The sequence below is a fragment of the Triticum urartu genome, chromosome 7A (genome assembly GCF_056163025.1).
Source record: "Triticum urartu cultivar PI428250 chromosome 7A, HENAU_Tu73, whole genome shotgun sequence".
NCBI classification, from domain to species: domain Eukaryota; kingdom Viridiplantae; phylum Streptophyta; class Magnoliopsida; order Poales; family Poaceae; genus Triticum; species Triticum urartu.
The window spans coordinates 620,142,764-620,159,497 of NC_141879.1; the positions used below are offsets into that span (position 1 = coordinate 620,142,764).

The 16,734-nt window shown below is 42.9% G+C and overlaps 1 protein-coding gene across 2 annotated transcripts; it reads left to right on the forward strand.

Moving 5' to 3' along the window:
- The first annotated feature begins 324 nt into the window (after positions 1-324).
- LOC147960726 (uncharacterized) lies at positions 325-7,171 on the forward strand. 2 transcript variants are annotated; one of them, XM_087534689.1, is made up of 13 exons: positions 325-734; positions 1,229-1,385; positions 1,525-1,857; positions 2,254-2,442; positions 2,550-2,612; positions 2,697-2,979; positions 4,719-4,820; positions 5,030-5,105; positions 5,333-5,489; positions 5,629-5,961; positions 6,358-6,546; positions 6,654-6,716; positions 6,801-7,171. In XM_087534689.1, exons 3-7 carry the CDS (start codon positions 1,821-1,823, stop codon positions 4,741-4,743), a joined length of 597 nt encoding a protein of 198 aa, XP_087390815.1. In that variant the 5' UTR covers positions 325-734; positions 1,229-1,385; positions 1,525-1,820; the 3' UTR covers positions 4,744-4,820; positions 5,030-5,105; positions 5,333-5,489; positions 5,629-5,961; positions 6,358-6,546; positions 6,654-6,716; positions 6,801-7,171. The 2 variants fall into 2 exon arrangements, with proteins under 2 accessions (XP_087390815.1, XP_087390814.1); XM_087534688.1 differs by having other exon boundaries at positions 4,719-5,105.
- Positions 7,172-16,734: the final 9,563 nt, after the last annotated feature.

Genomic DNA, 16,734 nt, shown 5'->3' on the forward strand with positions numbered 1-16,734 from the left:
GGATTCATAAACTAACTGCATAATAATGCTAATGATTGCACATCTATACTTCTATACTACTCTATAGTGTACCAATTTTGAATTTGGTCCCCTCTCTCTCCTCCTAGCATCTCAAGCCAAACATGGACCGTTGATTCAGCTTGCTGTGTTCAAGATCTGCCGTCAGATCTTTACCAAACCGAATCCAAGGGCTGAGATCTTCGGGATTCGCAGCCACCCCCGCGCGCGCTTTGGTTTTGAGCGCTTTGGATGCGCGCGCTCTGTTATTCTGGAAGCACCTAGAGCGTCCCCACCTAAATAAAATACCGACAAAAAAAATCCCGCGCCATTTCCTCTCTCTCATCGAAGCAGACTCTGTTTCGTGGTTTCACCGTCCCCTCGCCGTCGCCCTGTACTCGCGCCACCGCATCCTTCCTGTTCCTGGCATCTCCTCTAGAGACAGATCTGCCCTACGCCCCCGGCCGCGGCAAGCCCTCCTCCCTTTCAACCCCAATCGCTCAAACTCGGGCCGCTGCAGGAGCTTTTCCTTCATGCGTTCACCACCCCTTGCTACTGTTCCACGTGGTCGCCGCCACCGCTTCCTGGCAACTCCGGCCGTATGCGCATCAGGCCAATCCGCCCCGGATGCCATCGCTGCTGCAAGTGCTAGCAGCCGGATGACATACCAGTGCAGCCCGACGGCCGTGAACAAAGCATCCTCAACCTCACGCACTGACAGCTTAGATGTTGAAGAGGTAAGATACAATTTGAGAAAGTATAGAAGTGGTGCTAATTTCTTTGATGATCTTTATACATTCTAATTATATGTGTATCAGATGCCATAAATCCGAAGCCAGATTTTGTATTTCAGTATAGAAATCAAGAAATTATATCACAGCATACTCTGACCACCACATGTTTGTGTTTATGTCCACAAAGTTTTTTTTTCCGTTTCATTTCTCATACTTCCATAGAAGTGTTACAGCCATTTAAAACCCCATCTCCACTGTTGTATGTTACATTTGAAATGATCTTTTATAGAGAACACTGCTATATGTTACACTGTACCATGTCAAAATCTGTACTGACAAAACATCAATACTGCTATTGTTGGATTATTTATGAATATCAATTAATATGCCAAAAAATAGTTTGCTACAAGAAGTTTTATGTGACTTAAGCTTCGCGTGCGTATACTGCTGCATGCTCTACCTATGCTTATGCTAATGTCGTCTACTATGTTGCTCAGCGCCTTTGCAGAGTCAAGTGTGGACAATTATCTAGGAAGCAAGTGAATGGAAGTTCAAGTAACCATACAGCAGGATCCATTGGAATGCCATTACAGGCCCCTTTTCAAGATATTACAAATGTGGTTGACTCACATAGTTTATCAAAAGGGAAACAAGGTACGTCCGTAATATTTCTGGTCACCAGAATATTGAAACAAGATTAGAACTTCTTAGATGTTATATAAATAAATAAAACCTATGCCTTGTGTATTAAAAGAGTGCTCACGGTTTTTCTGAAATGTTCTATTTATTTCAGCACAAAAAATTCTTGGTTCAGTGGGTCATCCAATTACTGGGACAAAACGATCAATCAATCTATCTGGCATATCCATACAGTCAAATACTCCTTCAACTGGACACGTAAGTCTACCAAAAAATGCATCCGAGCGTAAGCATTATCGTGATCGGGAAAGATACTTGGAGATGACTCCAGAACAGCGCGCTGCCTACCTGGAAAGGAACCGTTAGTACAAACGGAGAAGGAAAAATCCTGCTGCAGTTAGTGATAATGCACAATCTGGGAGTCAAACTTGTACTTGTACCAATGGAAGCATGCGCACAACTATTCTCACCAGTTCAATTACAGAAGGTACATATTAATGCAATAATATTCTGTCTTACTTTTTTAGTATTAACAAAAATTCCTTCATGTCCTAATTATTACATGAATTGTCACTTAATCATGTTATGTTTATCTCCAAAACGGGCATGTATATGTATATAAGGAAAAACATGCTTATCATTCAGATTGTGATAGGCATTTCTGATGAGTAGAATATTAACATCCACTTCCTGCTCTACTATTATTTGTTAATACATATTACTGTATAATTATTTTTTTGGCGGAACTCATACCAATAATTTGATGAGCTTAAACTTTCTGCATCTTACAATATCCTTCGATTTGGCATAATCAGTCTGGTTGCTAAAAGTCAGACCGCGATCAGTCCATCCGACATATCTACATTATGTAATTAATTGACAGGTACTGGTCAACATAAGCGTGTATCAGCTTTCCTGGACAAGGGCAGTGGACATAAGAGAAGGAGAATGTCTAATGGGGCAGGTCGTAGTAATACTGGAAAGGGAACACATGAAGATGGTGTAGCCAATGAGCAGGAAGACCATGACAGCACCATCTATGTTTCAGATGGTTCTTTTCCTGCCCTAGAAGGTAATACAATTGTCACGGTGTACCATAGCTATTTCTAATGCATCGATCAATCATCGACTTTACTTCTCCTAAAATATTATTTTACTGATTGACAAATTGATGTATAGATGAAACTGGGCAATCTGAATATATGACTGAAGATGATGAGGGTTACATATTCGCTGGACACGGTAAGCATTAATGTGTGTTCTTAGTATAAATAATTATTACTACCATTGCGACACAGTTTTCTCACTATTAAAAAGAATGAACAGGAACGGATTGCGTATTATCATATCGAGACCAAAACCATGCAAATTGTGAAATGCAAGATGATCCCTTTGATTGTATATATCGGAATGTACCAAGTGGCCATCATGTTTTGGAGCCAGTGCCAAACTGCACAAATTGCAATGCAAAACGGTTCCAGTATGAGAATCCAACATTTTGTTGCATGGGTGGCAAGGTCAAGATAGTAACTCCATATGTTCCTGATGAAATGCGCCGACTATACACAAGTCAAGATCCTGACGCTAAGTACTTTCAGGACAATATTCGGTACTTCAATTCTCACTTTTCTTTTACCTCTCTTGGTGTTATCTTGGACCAGAGATATTGCAATAAAAAGTCTGGTGTTTACAATTTCCGTGCACAAGGTCAAATTTATCATCGAATTGATCAATTGGTTCCAGTAGAAGATGGCCCTAAGCATTTACAACTATACTTTTATGACACTGAATCAGATTTGCAACACAGATTTCGTTATTCTCCTAATCTTGATAGAGTTCTCATTGGAAAATTGGCGAGCATACTTTCATCTAATCCTTACGCCCAGACATTTCGAAGCCTTGGTTCAGTGTCAAACCTTGATGAGTATCGAATTGAGCTCAACACAGACATTTCTGTAGATCAACGAGTATATAATGCACCAACTACATCACAAGTAGCAGCAATCTGGGTAGAAGGAAATAATCCTCAGGGTCACTTCGATAGGAGTATAATGGTATATGGTAAATCAAATGATCCACAATACGCAAAAGTGTACCATGGCTGTTATGACCCACTTTCATATCCACTATTTTTCCCAAACGGGGAAGTTGGGTGGAACTTGAAAATACCAAAAGTGAGATCAAATGTCATTGTTAATAAGATCAATCAAGAAGATGACTATAACAAAGAAGGTAAATTGTGCCGCACAATCAACTTTCACTTATATTATATTTTAAAAATTATTTATCTAAATTAAAATGTTCTCCATTATAGGGATGGAGTATAACTCTGGTTCATTTGTTTCACCAAGGGAATACTATTGTTTCAAACTGCAAGTGCGACCGAATGAATTTAATGTTTTGCTTTCTGGCAAACGACTAACTCAACAGTACATTGTTGATATGTACATTAAGATTGAGTCAATAAGATTGGCATTCTACCTAAAACCAGCAAACCAAAATCTTATACGAGCAGATTTATATCAAGGGCTGGTTGATAGTGTTGTTGCGGGTGAGACACGTGCGTGCATGATTGGGAAGCGTATAGTGCTCCCACCCTCTTTCATAGGGGGCCCACGGGACATGAGGCGATGATATCTAAACGCCATGGCTTTGGTCCAACGGTTTGGAAAACAAGATCTATTTCTTACAATGACATGCAATCCAAGTTGGGAGGAGATAACAAAAGAGCTCGCACCAGGACAATTAGCACAAGAAGACCGGCCAGATTTGGTAGCACGAGTATTCAAGGCAAAATTGGAGGATCTTAAGAATCTTATATTTAAAAAGAATTTTTTTGGTGAAGTTGCCGCTCATGTGCGTGTTATTGAATTTCAAAAGAGGGGGCTACCCATTGCACATTTCTTAATAATCCTAAAGTCGGATTATAAGATAAATAACCCAGATCAGTATGATCAAATTATATCAGCTGAAATTCCTGACAAAAACAAGTACCCAGTGTTACATGATTTAGTTATTAAACACATGATGCATGGGCCCTGTGGCGTTCTCAATAGTAAAAATTCCTGCATGCAAAATGGGGAATGTAAATACCATTATCCCCGAGCATTCTCAGATGCTACATTGCAAGGGAAAGACTCATATCCAATTTATAGACGCAGGGATGATGGCCGTAAAGTGCGCATTAGGGATCTGTTTTGGATAATAGATGGGTTGTGCCATATAATCCATACCTACTTATGAGATATAATTGCCATATAAACATCGAAGTTTGCTCCAGCATCAATGCTGTTAAGTATTTATTTAAGTACATTTACAAGGGTCATGACCGTGCCTCTTTTATTGTAGAAGCCGCAGAAGGTCGAGTTATTGATGAAATTCGCGAGTATAGAGATGCCCGCTTTATATCACCTCCAGAAGCAATATGAAGAATTTACTCTTTCGACCTGAGTGAGATGTCTCCTCCCGTTCTACAGTTACAAGTCCATTTGCCAAATATGCATTTGGTCCGTTATAAAGACTATGACAATTTGGAAAATGTGATTAGTATAGAATCATCTTCCAGGACAATGCTTACTGAGTATTTTAGAATGATCTCTATCGATCCTTATGCTAGAAATTTCCTATATAAGGAATTCCCTGAATTTTATACATGGCAGAGGAACCACAACACATGGAGATGACGTACCAAGAGAATTCAAATAGGTCGACTTGTGGCTGCTCACCCTGCAGAAGGTGAACGCTATTACTTGAGAATATTGCTAAACCATGTGAGGGGGGCTACATCTTTTGATGATTTACGTACTGTTGATACTGTCGATTGTTGGATTATTTATGAATATCAATTAATATGCCAAAAAATAGTTTGCTACAAGAAGTTTTATGTGACTTAAGCTTCGCGTGCGTATACTGCTGCATGCTCTACCTATGCTTATGCTAATGTCGTCTACTATGTTGCTCAGCGCCTTGGCAGAGTCAAGTGTGGACAATTATCTAGGAAGCAAGTGAATGGAAGTTCAAGTAACCATACAGCAGGATCCATTGGAATGCCATTACAGGCCCCTTTTCAAGATATTACAAATGTGGTTGACTCACATAGTTTATCAAAAGGTAAACAAGGTACGTCCTTAATATTTCTGGTCACCAGAATATTGAAACCAGATTAGAACTTCTTAGATGTTATATAAATAAATAAAACCTATGCCTTGTGTATTGAAAGAGTGCTCACGGTTTTTCTGAAATGTTCTATTTATTTCAGCACAAAAAATTCTTGGTTCAGTGGATCATCCAATTACTGGGACAAAACGATCAATCAATCTATCTGGCATATCCATACAGTCAAATACTCCTTCAACTGGACACGTAAGTCTACCAAAAAATGCTTCCGAGCGTAAGCATTATCGTGATCGGGAAAGATACTTGGAGATGACTCCAGAACAGCGCGCTGCCTACCTGGAAAGGAACCGTTAGTACAAACGGAGAAGGAAAAATCCTGCTGCAGTTAGTGATAATGCACAATCTGGGAGTCAAACTTGTACTTGTACCAATGGAAGCATGCGCACAACTATTCTCAACAGTTCAATTACAGAAGGTACATATTAATGCAATAATATTCTATCTTACTTTTTTAGTATTAACAAAAATTCCTTCATGTCCTAATTATTACATGAATTGTCACTTAATCATGTTATGTTTATCTCCAAAACGGGCATGTATATGTATATAAGGAAAAACATGCTTATCATTCAGATTGTGATAGGCATTTCTGATGAGTAAAATATTAACATCCACTTCCTGCTCTACTATTATTTGTTAATACATATTACTGTATAATTATTTTTTTGGCGGAACTCATACCAATAATTTGATGAGCTTAAACTTTCTGCATCTTACAATATCCTTCGATTTGGCATAATCAGTCTGGTTGCTAAAAGTTAGACCGCGATCAGTCCATCCGACATATCTACATTATGTAATTAATTGACAGGTACTGGTCAACATAAGCGCGTATCAGCTTTCCTGGACAAGGGCAGTGGACATAAGAGAAGGAGAATGTCTAATGGGGCAGGTCATAGTAATACTGGAAAGGGAACACATGAAGATGGTGTAGCCAATGAGCAGGAAGACCATGACAGCACCATCTATGTTCCAGATGGTTCTTTTCCTGCCCTAGAAGGTAATACAATTGTCACGGTGTACCATAGCTATTTCTAATGCATCGATCAATCATCGACTTTACTTCTCCTAAAATATTATTTTACTGATTGACAAATTGATGTATAGATGAAACTGGGCAATCTGAATATATGACTGAAGATGATGAGGGTTACATATTCGTTGGACACGGTAAGCATTAATGTGTGTTCTTAGTATAAATAATTATTACTACCATTGCGACACAGTTTTCTCACTATTAAAAAGAATGAACAGGAACGGATTGCGTATTATCATATCGAGACCAAAACCATGCAAATTGTGAAATGCAAGATGATCCCTTTGATTGTATATATCGGAATGTACCAAGTGGCCATCATGTTTTGGAGCCAGTGCCTAACTGCACAAATTGCAATGCAAAACGGTTCCAGTATGAGAATCCAACATTTTGTTGCATGGGTGGCAAGGTCAAGATAGTAACTCCATATGTTCCTGATGAAATGCGCCGACTATACACAAGTCAAGATCCTGACGCTAAGTACTTTCAGGACAATATTCGGTACTTCAATTCTCACTTTTCTTTTACCTCTCTTGGTGTTATCTTGGACCAGAGATATTGCAATAAAAAGTCTGGTGTTTACAATTTCCGTGCACAAGGTCAAATTTATCATCGAATTGATCAATTGGTTCCAGTAGAAGATGGCCCTAAGCATTTACAACTATACTTTTATGACACTGAATCAGATTTGCAACACAGATTTCGTTATTCTCCTAATCTTGATAGAGTTCTCATTGGAAAATTGGCGAGCATACTTTCATCTAATCCTTACACCCAGACATTTTGAAGCCTTGGTTCAGTGTCAAACCTTGATGAGTATCGAACTGAGCTCAACGCAGACATTTCTTTAGATCAACGAGTATATAATGCACCAACTACATCACAAGTAGCAGCAATCTGGGTAGAAGGAAATAATCCTCAGGGTCACTTCGATAGGAGTATAATGGTATATGGTAAATCAAATGATCCACAATACGCAAAAGTGTACCATGGCTGTTATGACCCACTTTCATATCCCACTATTTTTCCCAAACGGGGAAGTTGGGTGGAACTTGAAAATACCAAAAGTGAGATCAAATGTCATTGTTAATAAGATCAATCAAGAAGATGACTATAACAAAGAAGGTAAATTGTGCCGCATAATCAACTGTCACTTATATTATATTTTAAAAATTATTTATCTAAATTAAAATGTTTTCCATTATAGGGATGGAGTATAACTCTGGTTCATTTGTTTCACCAAGGGAATACTATTGTTTCAAACTGCAAGTGCGACCGAATGAATTTAATGTTTTGCTTTTTGGCAAATGACTAACTCAACAGTACATTGTTCATATGTACATTAAGATTGAGTCAATAAGATTGGCATTCTACCTAAAACCAGCAAACTAAAATCTTATACGAGCAGATTTATATCAAGGGCTGGTTGATAGTGTTGTTGCGGGTGAGACACGTGCGTGCATGATTGGGAAGCGTATAGTGCTCCCACTGTAACGTCCTCGATGCGGCTATATCTCCCACGTGTCGAAGCACGACTTAGAGGCATAACCGCATTGAAAGCAATGTCGCAAGTGAGGTAATCTTCACACAACTCAAGTAATACAATAGGGGAAAAAGATACATAGTTGGCTTACAATCGCCACTTCACACAATTACATGAATAAAGCATTACATCATCCAGATACAATCAAGGTTTGACTACGGAACCAAAATAAAAGAAGAACCCCAAATGCGACACGGTCCGCGATCAACCCCAACTGGGCTCCACTACTGAACAACTAGAACGAAAACAACACAAAGGACAATATCTTCATCGAGCTCCTCCTTGAGCTTGGTTGCGTCATCTGCACGGTTCAACGGCACCTGCAAGCTGGTTTTGGAAGTATCTGTGAGCCACGGGGACTCAGCAATCTCACACCCTCGCGATCAAGACTATTTAAGCTTATGGGTAAGGTAAAAGGTATGAGATGGAGCTGCAGCAAGCGACTAGCATATATGGTGGCTAACATACGCAAATGAGAGCGAGAAGAGAAGGCAAAGCACGATCGAGAAACTATGATCAAGAAGTGATCCTAGAACAACCTACGTCAAGCATAACTCCAACAACCGTGTTCACTTCCCAGACTCCACCGGAAAGAGACCATCACGGTTACACACGCGGTTGATGTATTTTAATTAAGGTCAACTTCAGGTTTTCTACAACCGGACATCAACAAATTCCCATCTGCTCATAACCGCGGGCACGGCTTTCGAAAGTTCAAATCCCTGCAGGGGTGTCCCAACTTAGCCCATGACAAGCTCTCACGGTCAACGAAGGATATTCCTTCTAGCGGGAAGACCCGATCAGACTCGGAATCCCGGTTACAAGACATTTCGACAAGGTAAAACTAAACCAACAACACCGCCCGAATGTGCCGACAAATCCCGATAGGAGCTGCACATATCTCTTTCTCAGGGCACACCGGATTGTCTAAACTTCCGGTAGGCCACCCCAGAGTTGCCCTTGGTGGCCACCGGCGGTTGACAAGTTGGACCAACACTTAGAGGAGCACTGGCCCAGGGGTTTAAAATAATGATGACCCTTCGGCGCGCGACCCCCAAGGAAAAAGAAAAGGCTAGGTGGCGAATGGTAAAACCAATGTTGGGCATTGCTGGAAGAGTTTTACTCAAGGCGAACTGTCAAGGGGTTCCCATTATTACCCAACCGCGTAAGGAACGCAAAATCCGGGAACATAACACCGATATGACAGAAACTAGGGCGGCAAGAGTGGAACAAAACACCAGGCATAAGGCCGAGCCTTCCACCCTTTACCAAGTATATAGATGCATTAATTAAATAAGATATATAGTGATATCCCAACAAGTAAACATGTTCCAACAAGGCACAACAACTCCATGTTCCAACAAGGAACATACTTCAATCTTCACCTGCAACTAACAACGCTATAAGAGGGGCTGAGCAAAGCGGTAACATAGCCAAACAACGGTTTGCTAGGACAAGGTGGGTTAGAGGCCTGCTTCAACAATATGGGAGGCATGATAAGCAAGTGGTAGGTATCGCAGCATAGGCATAGCAAAAGAGCGCGCAACTAGCAAGCAAAGATAGAAGTGATTTTGAGGGTATAGTCATCTTGCCTGAGATCCCGCAAGGAAGAAGAACGAGTCCATGAAGAAGACAAACGTGCGTAGACGAACGAATCCTCACAACACGACGTTACCGGATTACCGAGACGAAGTACACCGAAAAGAAAGCAAACAACAAAGTAAACAACCACTACAACAACATGGCACGATGCGCAAACAAGTATGATGCATGTCCGGTTTAATGAAGCATGGCATGGCAAAGTGCACAAACAATGCTACAAATTAAGTGGAGCTCAATATGCAACTCCGTTGCATATTGACGAAACACCACATTCAAGCTATTTAGTTTGATCTCATTTATGTACCCAACAATATTAAATGTTGTTAAACATGGCAAGAGGGTGAAGCAAAGTAAAACTATCTATCTAGTCAAGTTTAAATGAGGCCGGAAACAACGAACAACAATTCCGGAAACTCCTCATGAGCATATTATAGATTTTGTACTGTTCTGCCCTAAACATTATTTTAGAGTTGTTAAACATGAAAGATGAGTGCACCAAGTTAAACTAGGCATTTTTCTACCCCATTTACATATAAATATTATTTAAAACCGAGCTACGGTTATTTAGTTATGAAATAAATCATTTTAGCAAGTTATTTAAGCAAATTTAAACAAACAACATTTTTAAACATTTTGAACATGCATGAAAGTTGCAAATTGTTAAACTAGATGAAATTCTAAGCAAGTTTCATATACAAAGTTTTTACATACGATGCATGGTTGGAGAGTTATTATATGCATGAAGTTTAGGGGCTAAACCGCAAAATTGTTGTCTCAGGATATAGGAAAAAACGCCGATCTGGAAAAAAAAACTACACTGGCCGAAACTGGATGGGCTGGGGTTCTCACAATGGTACTTGGGTCGGCTCAGAGCAGTGACTGGGCCCGGCAACGCAGCTGCCTGGCGGCTGGGAGGCCCACGCGGGCGAAGGGAGCTGGGCCTACGCTCGCTGGGCTTGGTCAACGCGTACGCGCGGGCGAGCGGGCACCTCGTCCTGTTCTCGTCAGGAAGCAAAGCAACGGCAGGAACTTGATGGGCGGCGCGACAAGGAACTTGCGCGGGCGAGGGCGCATGGGAACCGGCTGGATTGTGGTGGACTCGGCGGATGGGCGGCGGAGCAGAGGAGATCCGGTCCAGAACGGGGCCGGACGCGAACTTGAACGGCGGCGCTGGTCCATGGCGGCGGTGGTCCTGCAGGGAGGCCTCGGGCGCCTTGGCGGCGGGAGGAGGCGGCTTCACCCTGATCTGGACGGCAGGGCGAGCAGCAGAGCATCATCGGGTTCAGGTGCTGGCCGCGGTACTTGGGCCGGCTCAGAGCAGTGACTGGGCCCAGCAATGCAGCTGCCTGGCGGCTGGGAGGCCCACGCGGGCGAAGGGAGCTGGGCCTGCGCTCGCTGGGCTTGGTCAACGCGTATGCGCGGGCGAGCGGGCACCTCGTCCTGTTCTCGTCAGGAAGCAGAGCAATGGTAGGAACTTGACGACGGGCGGCGCGACGAGGAACTTGCGCGGGCGAGGGCGCATGGGAACCGGCTGGATCGTGGTGGACTCGGCGGATGGGCGGCGGAGCAGAGGAGATCCGGTCCAGAACGGGGCCGGACGCGAACTTGAACGGCGGCGCTGGTCCATGGCGGCGGTGGTCCTGCAGGAGGCCTCGGGCACCATGGCTGCGGGAGGAGGCGGCTTCAGCCTGATCTGGACGGCGGTGCGAGCAGCAGAGCATCATCGGGTTCAGGTGCTGGCCGCGGTAAGATGAGCAACGGGCACGACAACGAGAAAGAGCAGGCGGGGCGGCGTGGAACTTGGCGGTTAAACACGGCGGAGCTTCGGACTTGGGCGGTGGAGCTCCACGCGACGACGGGATGGGGACTTGACGGCGGGATCCGACGAGGAGGCGTCGGAGATGGTCGGATCTGGGCCAGAGGCGGACGTTGGCGGCTTCCGCGAGCGGCGGTCGTTCCTGCAGCGATGAAGTACATAGAGAGAGGGAGATCGTGAGAGAGATTGAAGGGGAAGGAGAGAAAACCGTAGGGGAAGAAGGGAAGGAGAGGTGCATCCTGGCAGCGGTGGTTTTCGCCTGCCGGCCGGATGAGAGGCCAGAAACGTGACGCGGCAGCGACGAGCGCTCCTGATCCGCTCGGGTATCGAAGCAGGAGGAGGGGGCTCGTGCGGGAAGCTGCTGGTTGGTCCGGGAGGGATCCCGAGGAAATCAGGTGGAGTGGCGGCGCGGTGGGATCGATGGGACAAGACCCCTAGGATCTAGGGTTGGCCTATAAATATACAGATGAATTTAGTTTAGGGGCTACCTCGTCCCTCCGATCGTAATTGGATGGTCGCGAATAAAATAGCTAGGGAGTCCAAAGAGAAAAACAGAGACGTTTTGTAGATGTTCGGGGATGATCCGAATCCAACGGTGACGACTGCCCGGGTCGGGTCCGGGACATTTTTGGACGCGCACGTGAGGGGTTTGATGCACTGTGCAGAGAGGGTTTCGGACCGTGCGGTCGCATCGGACAACTCCGGAAGTGAAGAGGGGAAGGAGGATGGACTAGGTGGGCTGTGGCGAGACTGCGAGGGGGAGAAGAGAGAGGGAGGGCCCGGCATCTGTTTCCGGAGACCGAAAACGTCCGACGTTTTGACCGACTATAATGTCGCTATAGTTATCTGTTGGGGCATCAAACGGACTCCGAACGCGATGAAACTTGGCAGCCGGTCTACTAACAACAAAAAAACACCGCACGCCAACTTTCATCCCATTCCGAGAACATTTTCCGACCACTTCTAAAATAGTATTTTGGACATGCCGCGGGCGCGTGCAAGTGTGTCTGGGCTCAGAACGGACAACGGAAGGAACTGGGAGAACCCGGACGGATGCAAGTTTTAAAACATGATGGTGCAATGCACATGATGACATGATGAAATGCAACACGCAAGCCAAAGACATGGCAACAACAACGATTAACTGGACGACACCTGGCGCATCGGTCTCGGGGCTCTACAACACTCCACCACTACGAGAGGATCTCGTCCCGAGATCTAGAATGGCACCGGAGGGAAAAACGGAAGAGAAAGAGAAGAGGTGAAACTAAGTTGCTTCTTTGACAAACGAGTGAAACCGATGAACCTTGAAAGGTTAAGCCATTTCGAGAAAAGAATACAACTGAGATGAACGAAGTTGAAAACACTCCGTTAGAAGAGAGGAACAAAGAACATTGCGAAAAACCTTGAGGTTGAAGGGCAAGATATATATTGAAACCACTCCGGTTACAACAAGATAGAGAAGGATTAAGAATGATATAATTTGGACAGCACTCCGATTGCAAATGGAAGGAATTAACAAGAACTTGACAAGATGAGAGGATGCTTGATGAGATCAACAACATACTGCCTTCAGAACTAATGAAAGAATGGCACAATGGGTAATAACGATTTCAGACGGCACTCCGGTTGAAAAGGGGCAAAAGTTGATAAAATGGGAAGAACTTGAAAAGAGGGCATGACACTCCGGTTAAATGGATAGGCAAAGGAAATAACACGATCTTCACAATCCGAGATGATGAGTGAAGAGAGCAACATCACAAAGCTTCCGGAACAAAAGAATAGAAGCTAGATAATTGAAATAAAAGAATGGAGAAGAAAATGCCATCTTATGCCACAAGAGAGCTTGAAGAGGCATCTTGAGGAGAAGGGTCGAACGGAGTTGTTGGAACACCAACAACGAAAAGAATAGGCTTGATATGGTCTTATAGAAGGCATCCCAACATTATGAAGTGACAACTTGCCACTCATGGAAAAGATTGGATTGATAACAACAAGGAGACGAGAAACTTATTTCACCGGGAGGATAAATGAAGAACTTGGATCATTTATGAGCACCACAATTAGCAATGATCCTTAGGGAAAGCTTAAGGTGAAATATAACCCAAGATAACTCAAATGACGAGATTGATGGATTTAAAATATCTCATTCTTGATAACTTGTGAATCATGAAACACGAAGGAAAATTACCAAAAATGACATAACACCACCTCAAAAGATAAGATAGAACGAATTGGACTTTGGGATGCAAGATGAATAATGCTTGAACTCCTCTGAAAAGAATCTTGATGAGCACTTCGAGAAGGAATTAAATCCTTGATGAACCATCATGTAGAACCTCCATGAAGAACTCTGGCAACAAAAGAAATGATCAAACGGAAGGAAAGAGAGGTCGAAAAACACAAGGTGAAACCTTGTAATGCTTTAGATGTATCTCTGAGATGATATAATTGCGAGAGCTTGGAACTCCGGAAAAGAAAGATGAACTATTGAAACCAAGAATTTGGTGAGCCTCCAGAATAAGGAATTAAACACTTGGATGAACAAGAATAAGAATTATGTTATGCTTATCCTTCACCAATTAAATTGATGGCAATGAACGGATTTAGCATATTGCTTATTCTCATAGAAAGGATTAAGATGGATATAGCACAAACTTGAGAAAGGTCTTCAATGATCCACCGGTAGGATTGAAAAGAACGAAAGAGTTGATATGATAAACGAATGACGAGAAGTCTTGAACGAACCACCGTAAGAATTGATTATGAACGAAGTAAAGATAAAGAAACACCGGGAAGAATTATGAAATGAACGAAGATACTTGAGAGGATTTAGATACATGAGAACGAAGAGACCACGAGCCGAAAAGAGAATGTTTGAACGATGCACCGGTATGATTAGGAGAATGATAGCTGAAGGCTGAGAATGAATAAGTCTTCTGAAATGATGGGCTCCGGATAATCAAACTGAAAAGACTCCTGAATTGCTCCGGATAGGTGAAAAGAATATCTCGCAATCGAAAACAATTATGAGAGGATGACATGAAGCTAGAGCCATGAATCTTGAAGAGAATGGAAAACATTGAGAGCAAATATTCTTCGGTCCTCAAATGTTGAGAATACCGATGAGAAACACCACCAAGAATTATTTAGACAGTCCGGAATGAAGAATGGAAAGGTTGAGCCAACGATAAAAAGAATTTGACAGATCTTGGAGAGGACATTTGACTGATGATAAATCATTCTTACATCAAACTTTGACAAGAAATTTGAGGATATCTCCGGGAAATAAGAAGAGTCAGGTAAGATCCTGGGAAAATGACCTGTGGGTTAGGGCCCACTCAAAAGAAAACACCGTTGAACGATTACTTGAAAAGAGAGATTGCATCGGTTGAATTAAATGACTTGAATGAGATAACAACCTCGAGATAGGTTGAACGGATCTTGAATGACAAGACGAGCCTTCTGAGGTATCTTCAGGGCACCGGAACAATTGAATAACGAGAAGTGGATGATTATGAGGTGCAACGGCATGAGAAAACATTTGAAACGAGGAAAAAAGGTATGATCAACACCAACGCTTGATTTGAATCCACCGGAGAAGAAAAGAATGGAGAATATTGAACTAGTAGAGCATCTTCATGAGAACCACCGGGTAAGAACATGAAGGAAAAGAATGGCGAGACTTCACATGAATAAAAGGATACTTGATTAAGAAATCTGAGTCCTTGAAGAAACAAGGGTGGGAGGGTCGGAAAAACAAAGACAACTTGGGATGGATGAAACGAACAACGTTGAGAAAGCTGAGATTGAATCTTGCGGATGTTGAAAATGAACGGATCCGCTTGAAGAGAAAACACACCGGTTGACAGGATTTACATGACAATCTCGATGATCAAGAAGGATTATTATTCACATAGGAATATGAAAACACCACTTAGATAAGGGATGGAATCAACATTTGACTTCGAAGCAACTTGAATACCACAACTCAAAACAAAACAAAGGATTGGCTTGCAGAATAAGCCGGAACAAACATATGATAGAGATTTCGTCCGAAGTTTTTGTGGTGGGGCCTACACGGGCTTGATCGTACAGCACCATCATGTACAAGGCAGTGCACGTGACATACGAAGCGTCCCCGAGTCGGCATAGCCAAGGACTCTTTAAGACACAACGAGAACACTGTAAGACCAATCGTGAATAGGCGGCCACTAGACGTCGAACCCCAATTTCGTATCATACATCTGTCGGAAAGATATCCTAAGAGCTACTTGAATTCCCACCTATGAAACTCCCGAACCTTTCCGGTTATGCAATCAGGTGTTGGGGATACATGGGAAGCATACTATCTCACCCAAAACTAGCAAATCCTACATCCAGCTGTATCCATCCTTCAACACATAACCAAGAAACCTTCGGAAATCATCTACCTCAACCTTCGAAAAGCATCTGTTATACGAGTTATGGCAATACTCCCGAACTCCCACCCTAGTACTGGGTGGCGTCGAGGTTATCTCACCAACAACTGCATAAAAGAGATTTTCGATATCGACGAACTAAACTCAGGTATTCCAGAAATGCAACGATAAAATTGTGACGACAACACCTCGGAGCTCAACTCCCCGGGACACTGCCACAACCCCTAAATGTCAGGAGGCACCAACAACAATGTTCTCGTCACAAAACCATCGGAATGATTCCAAGATACCCACGTGATCCTAAATTTTTTTAGTGAAATTTGAGAAGAGAAGAGACAAAACTCTACGTCAGGATGCCTCACCAGAGCGATGAAGGGACTGGGGAGTAAAAAGAATTCCTAACTCTCCGATATATAAAATCCTAAATGACTCAAAACATTTTTCTAGACTCAATAACGCCAGCGATTCGATCAAGCAGGGGGCTCCTAAGGTCGGGGAAGGCTCTGATTACCAACTTGTAACGCCCTCGATGTGGCTATATCTCCCACGTGTCGAAGCACGACTTAGAGGCATAACCGCATTGAAAGCAATGTCGCAAGTGAGGTAATATTCACACAACCCAAGCAATACAATAGGGGAAAAAGATACATAGTTGGCTTACAATCGCCACTTCACACAATTACATGAATAAAGCATTACATCATCCAGATACAATCAAGGTCCGACTACGGAACCAAAATAAAAGAAGAACCCCAAATGCGACATGGTCC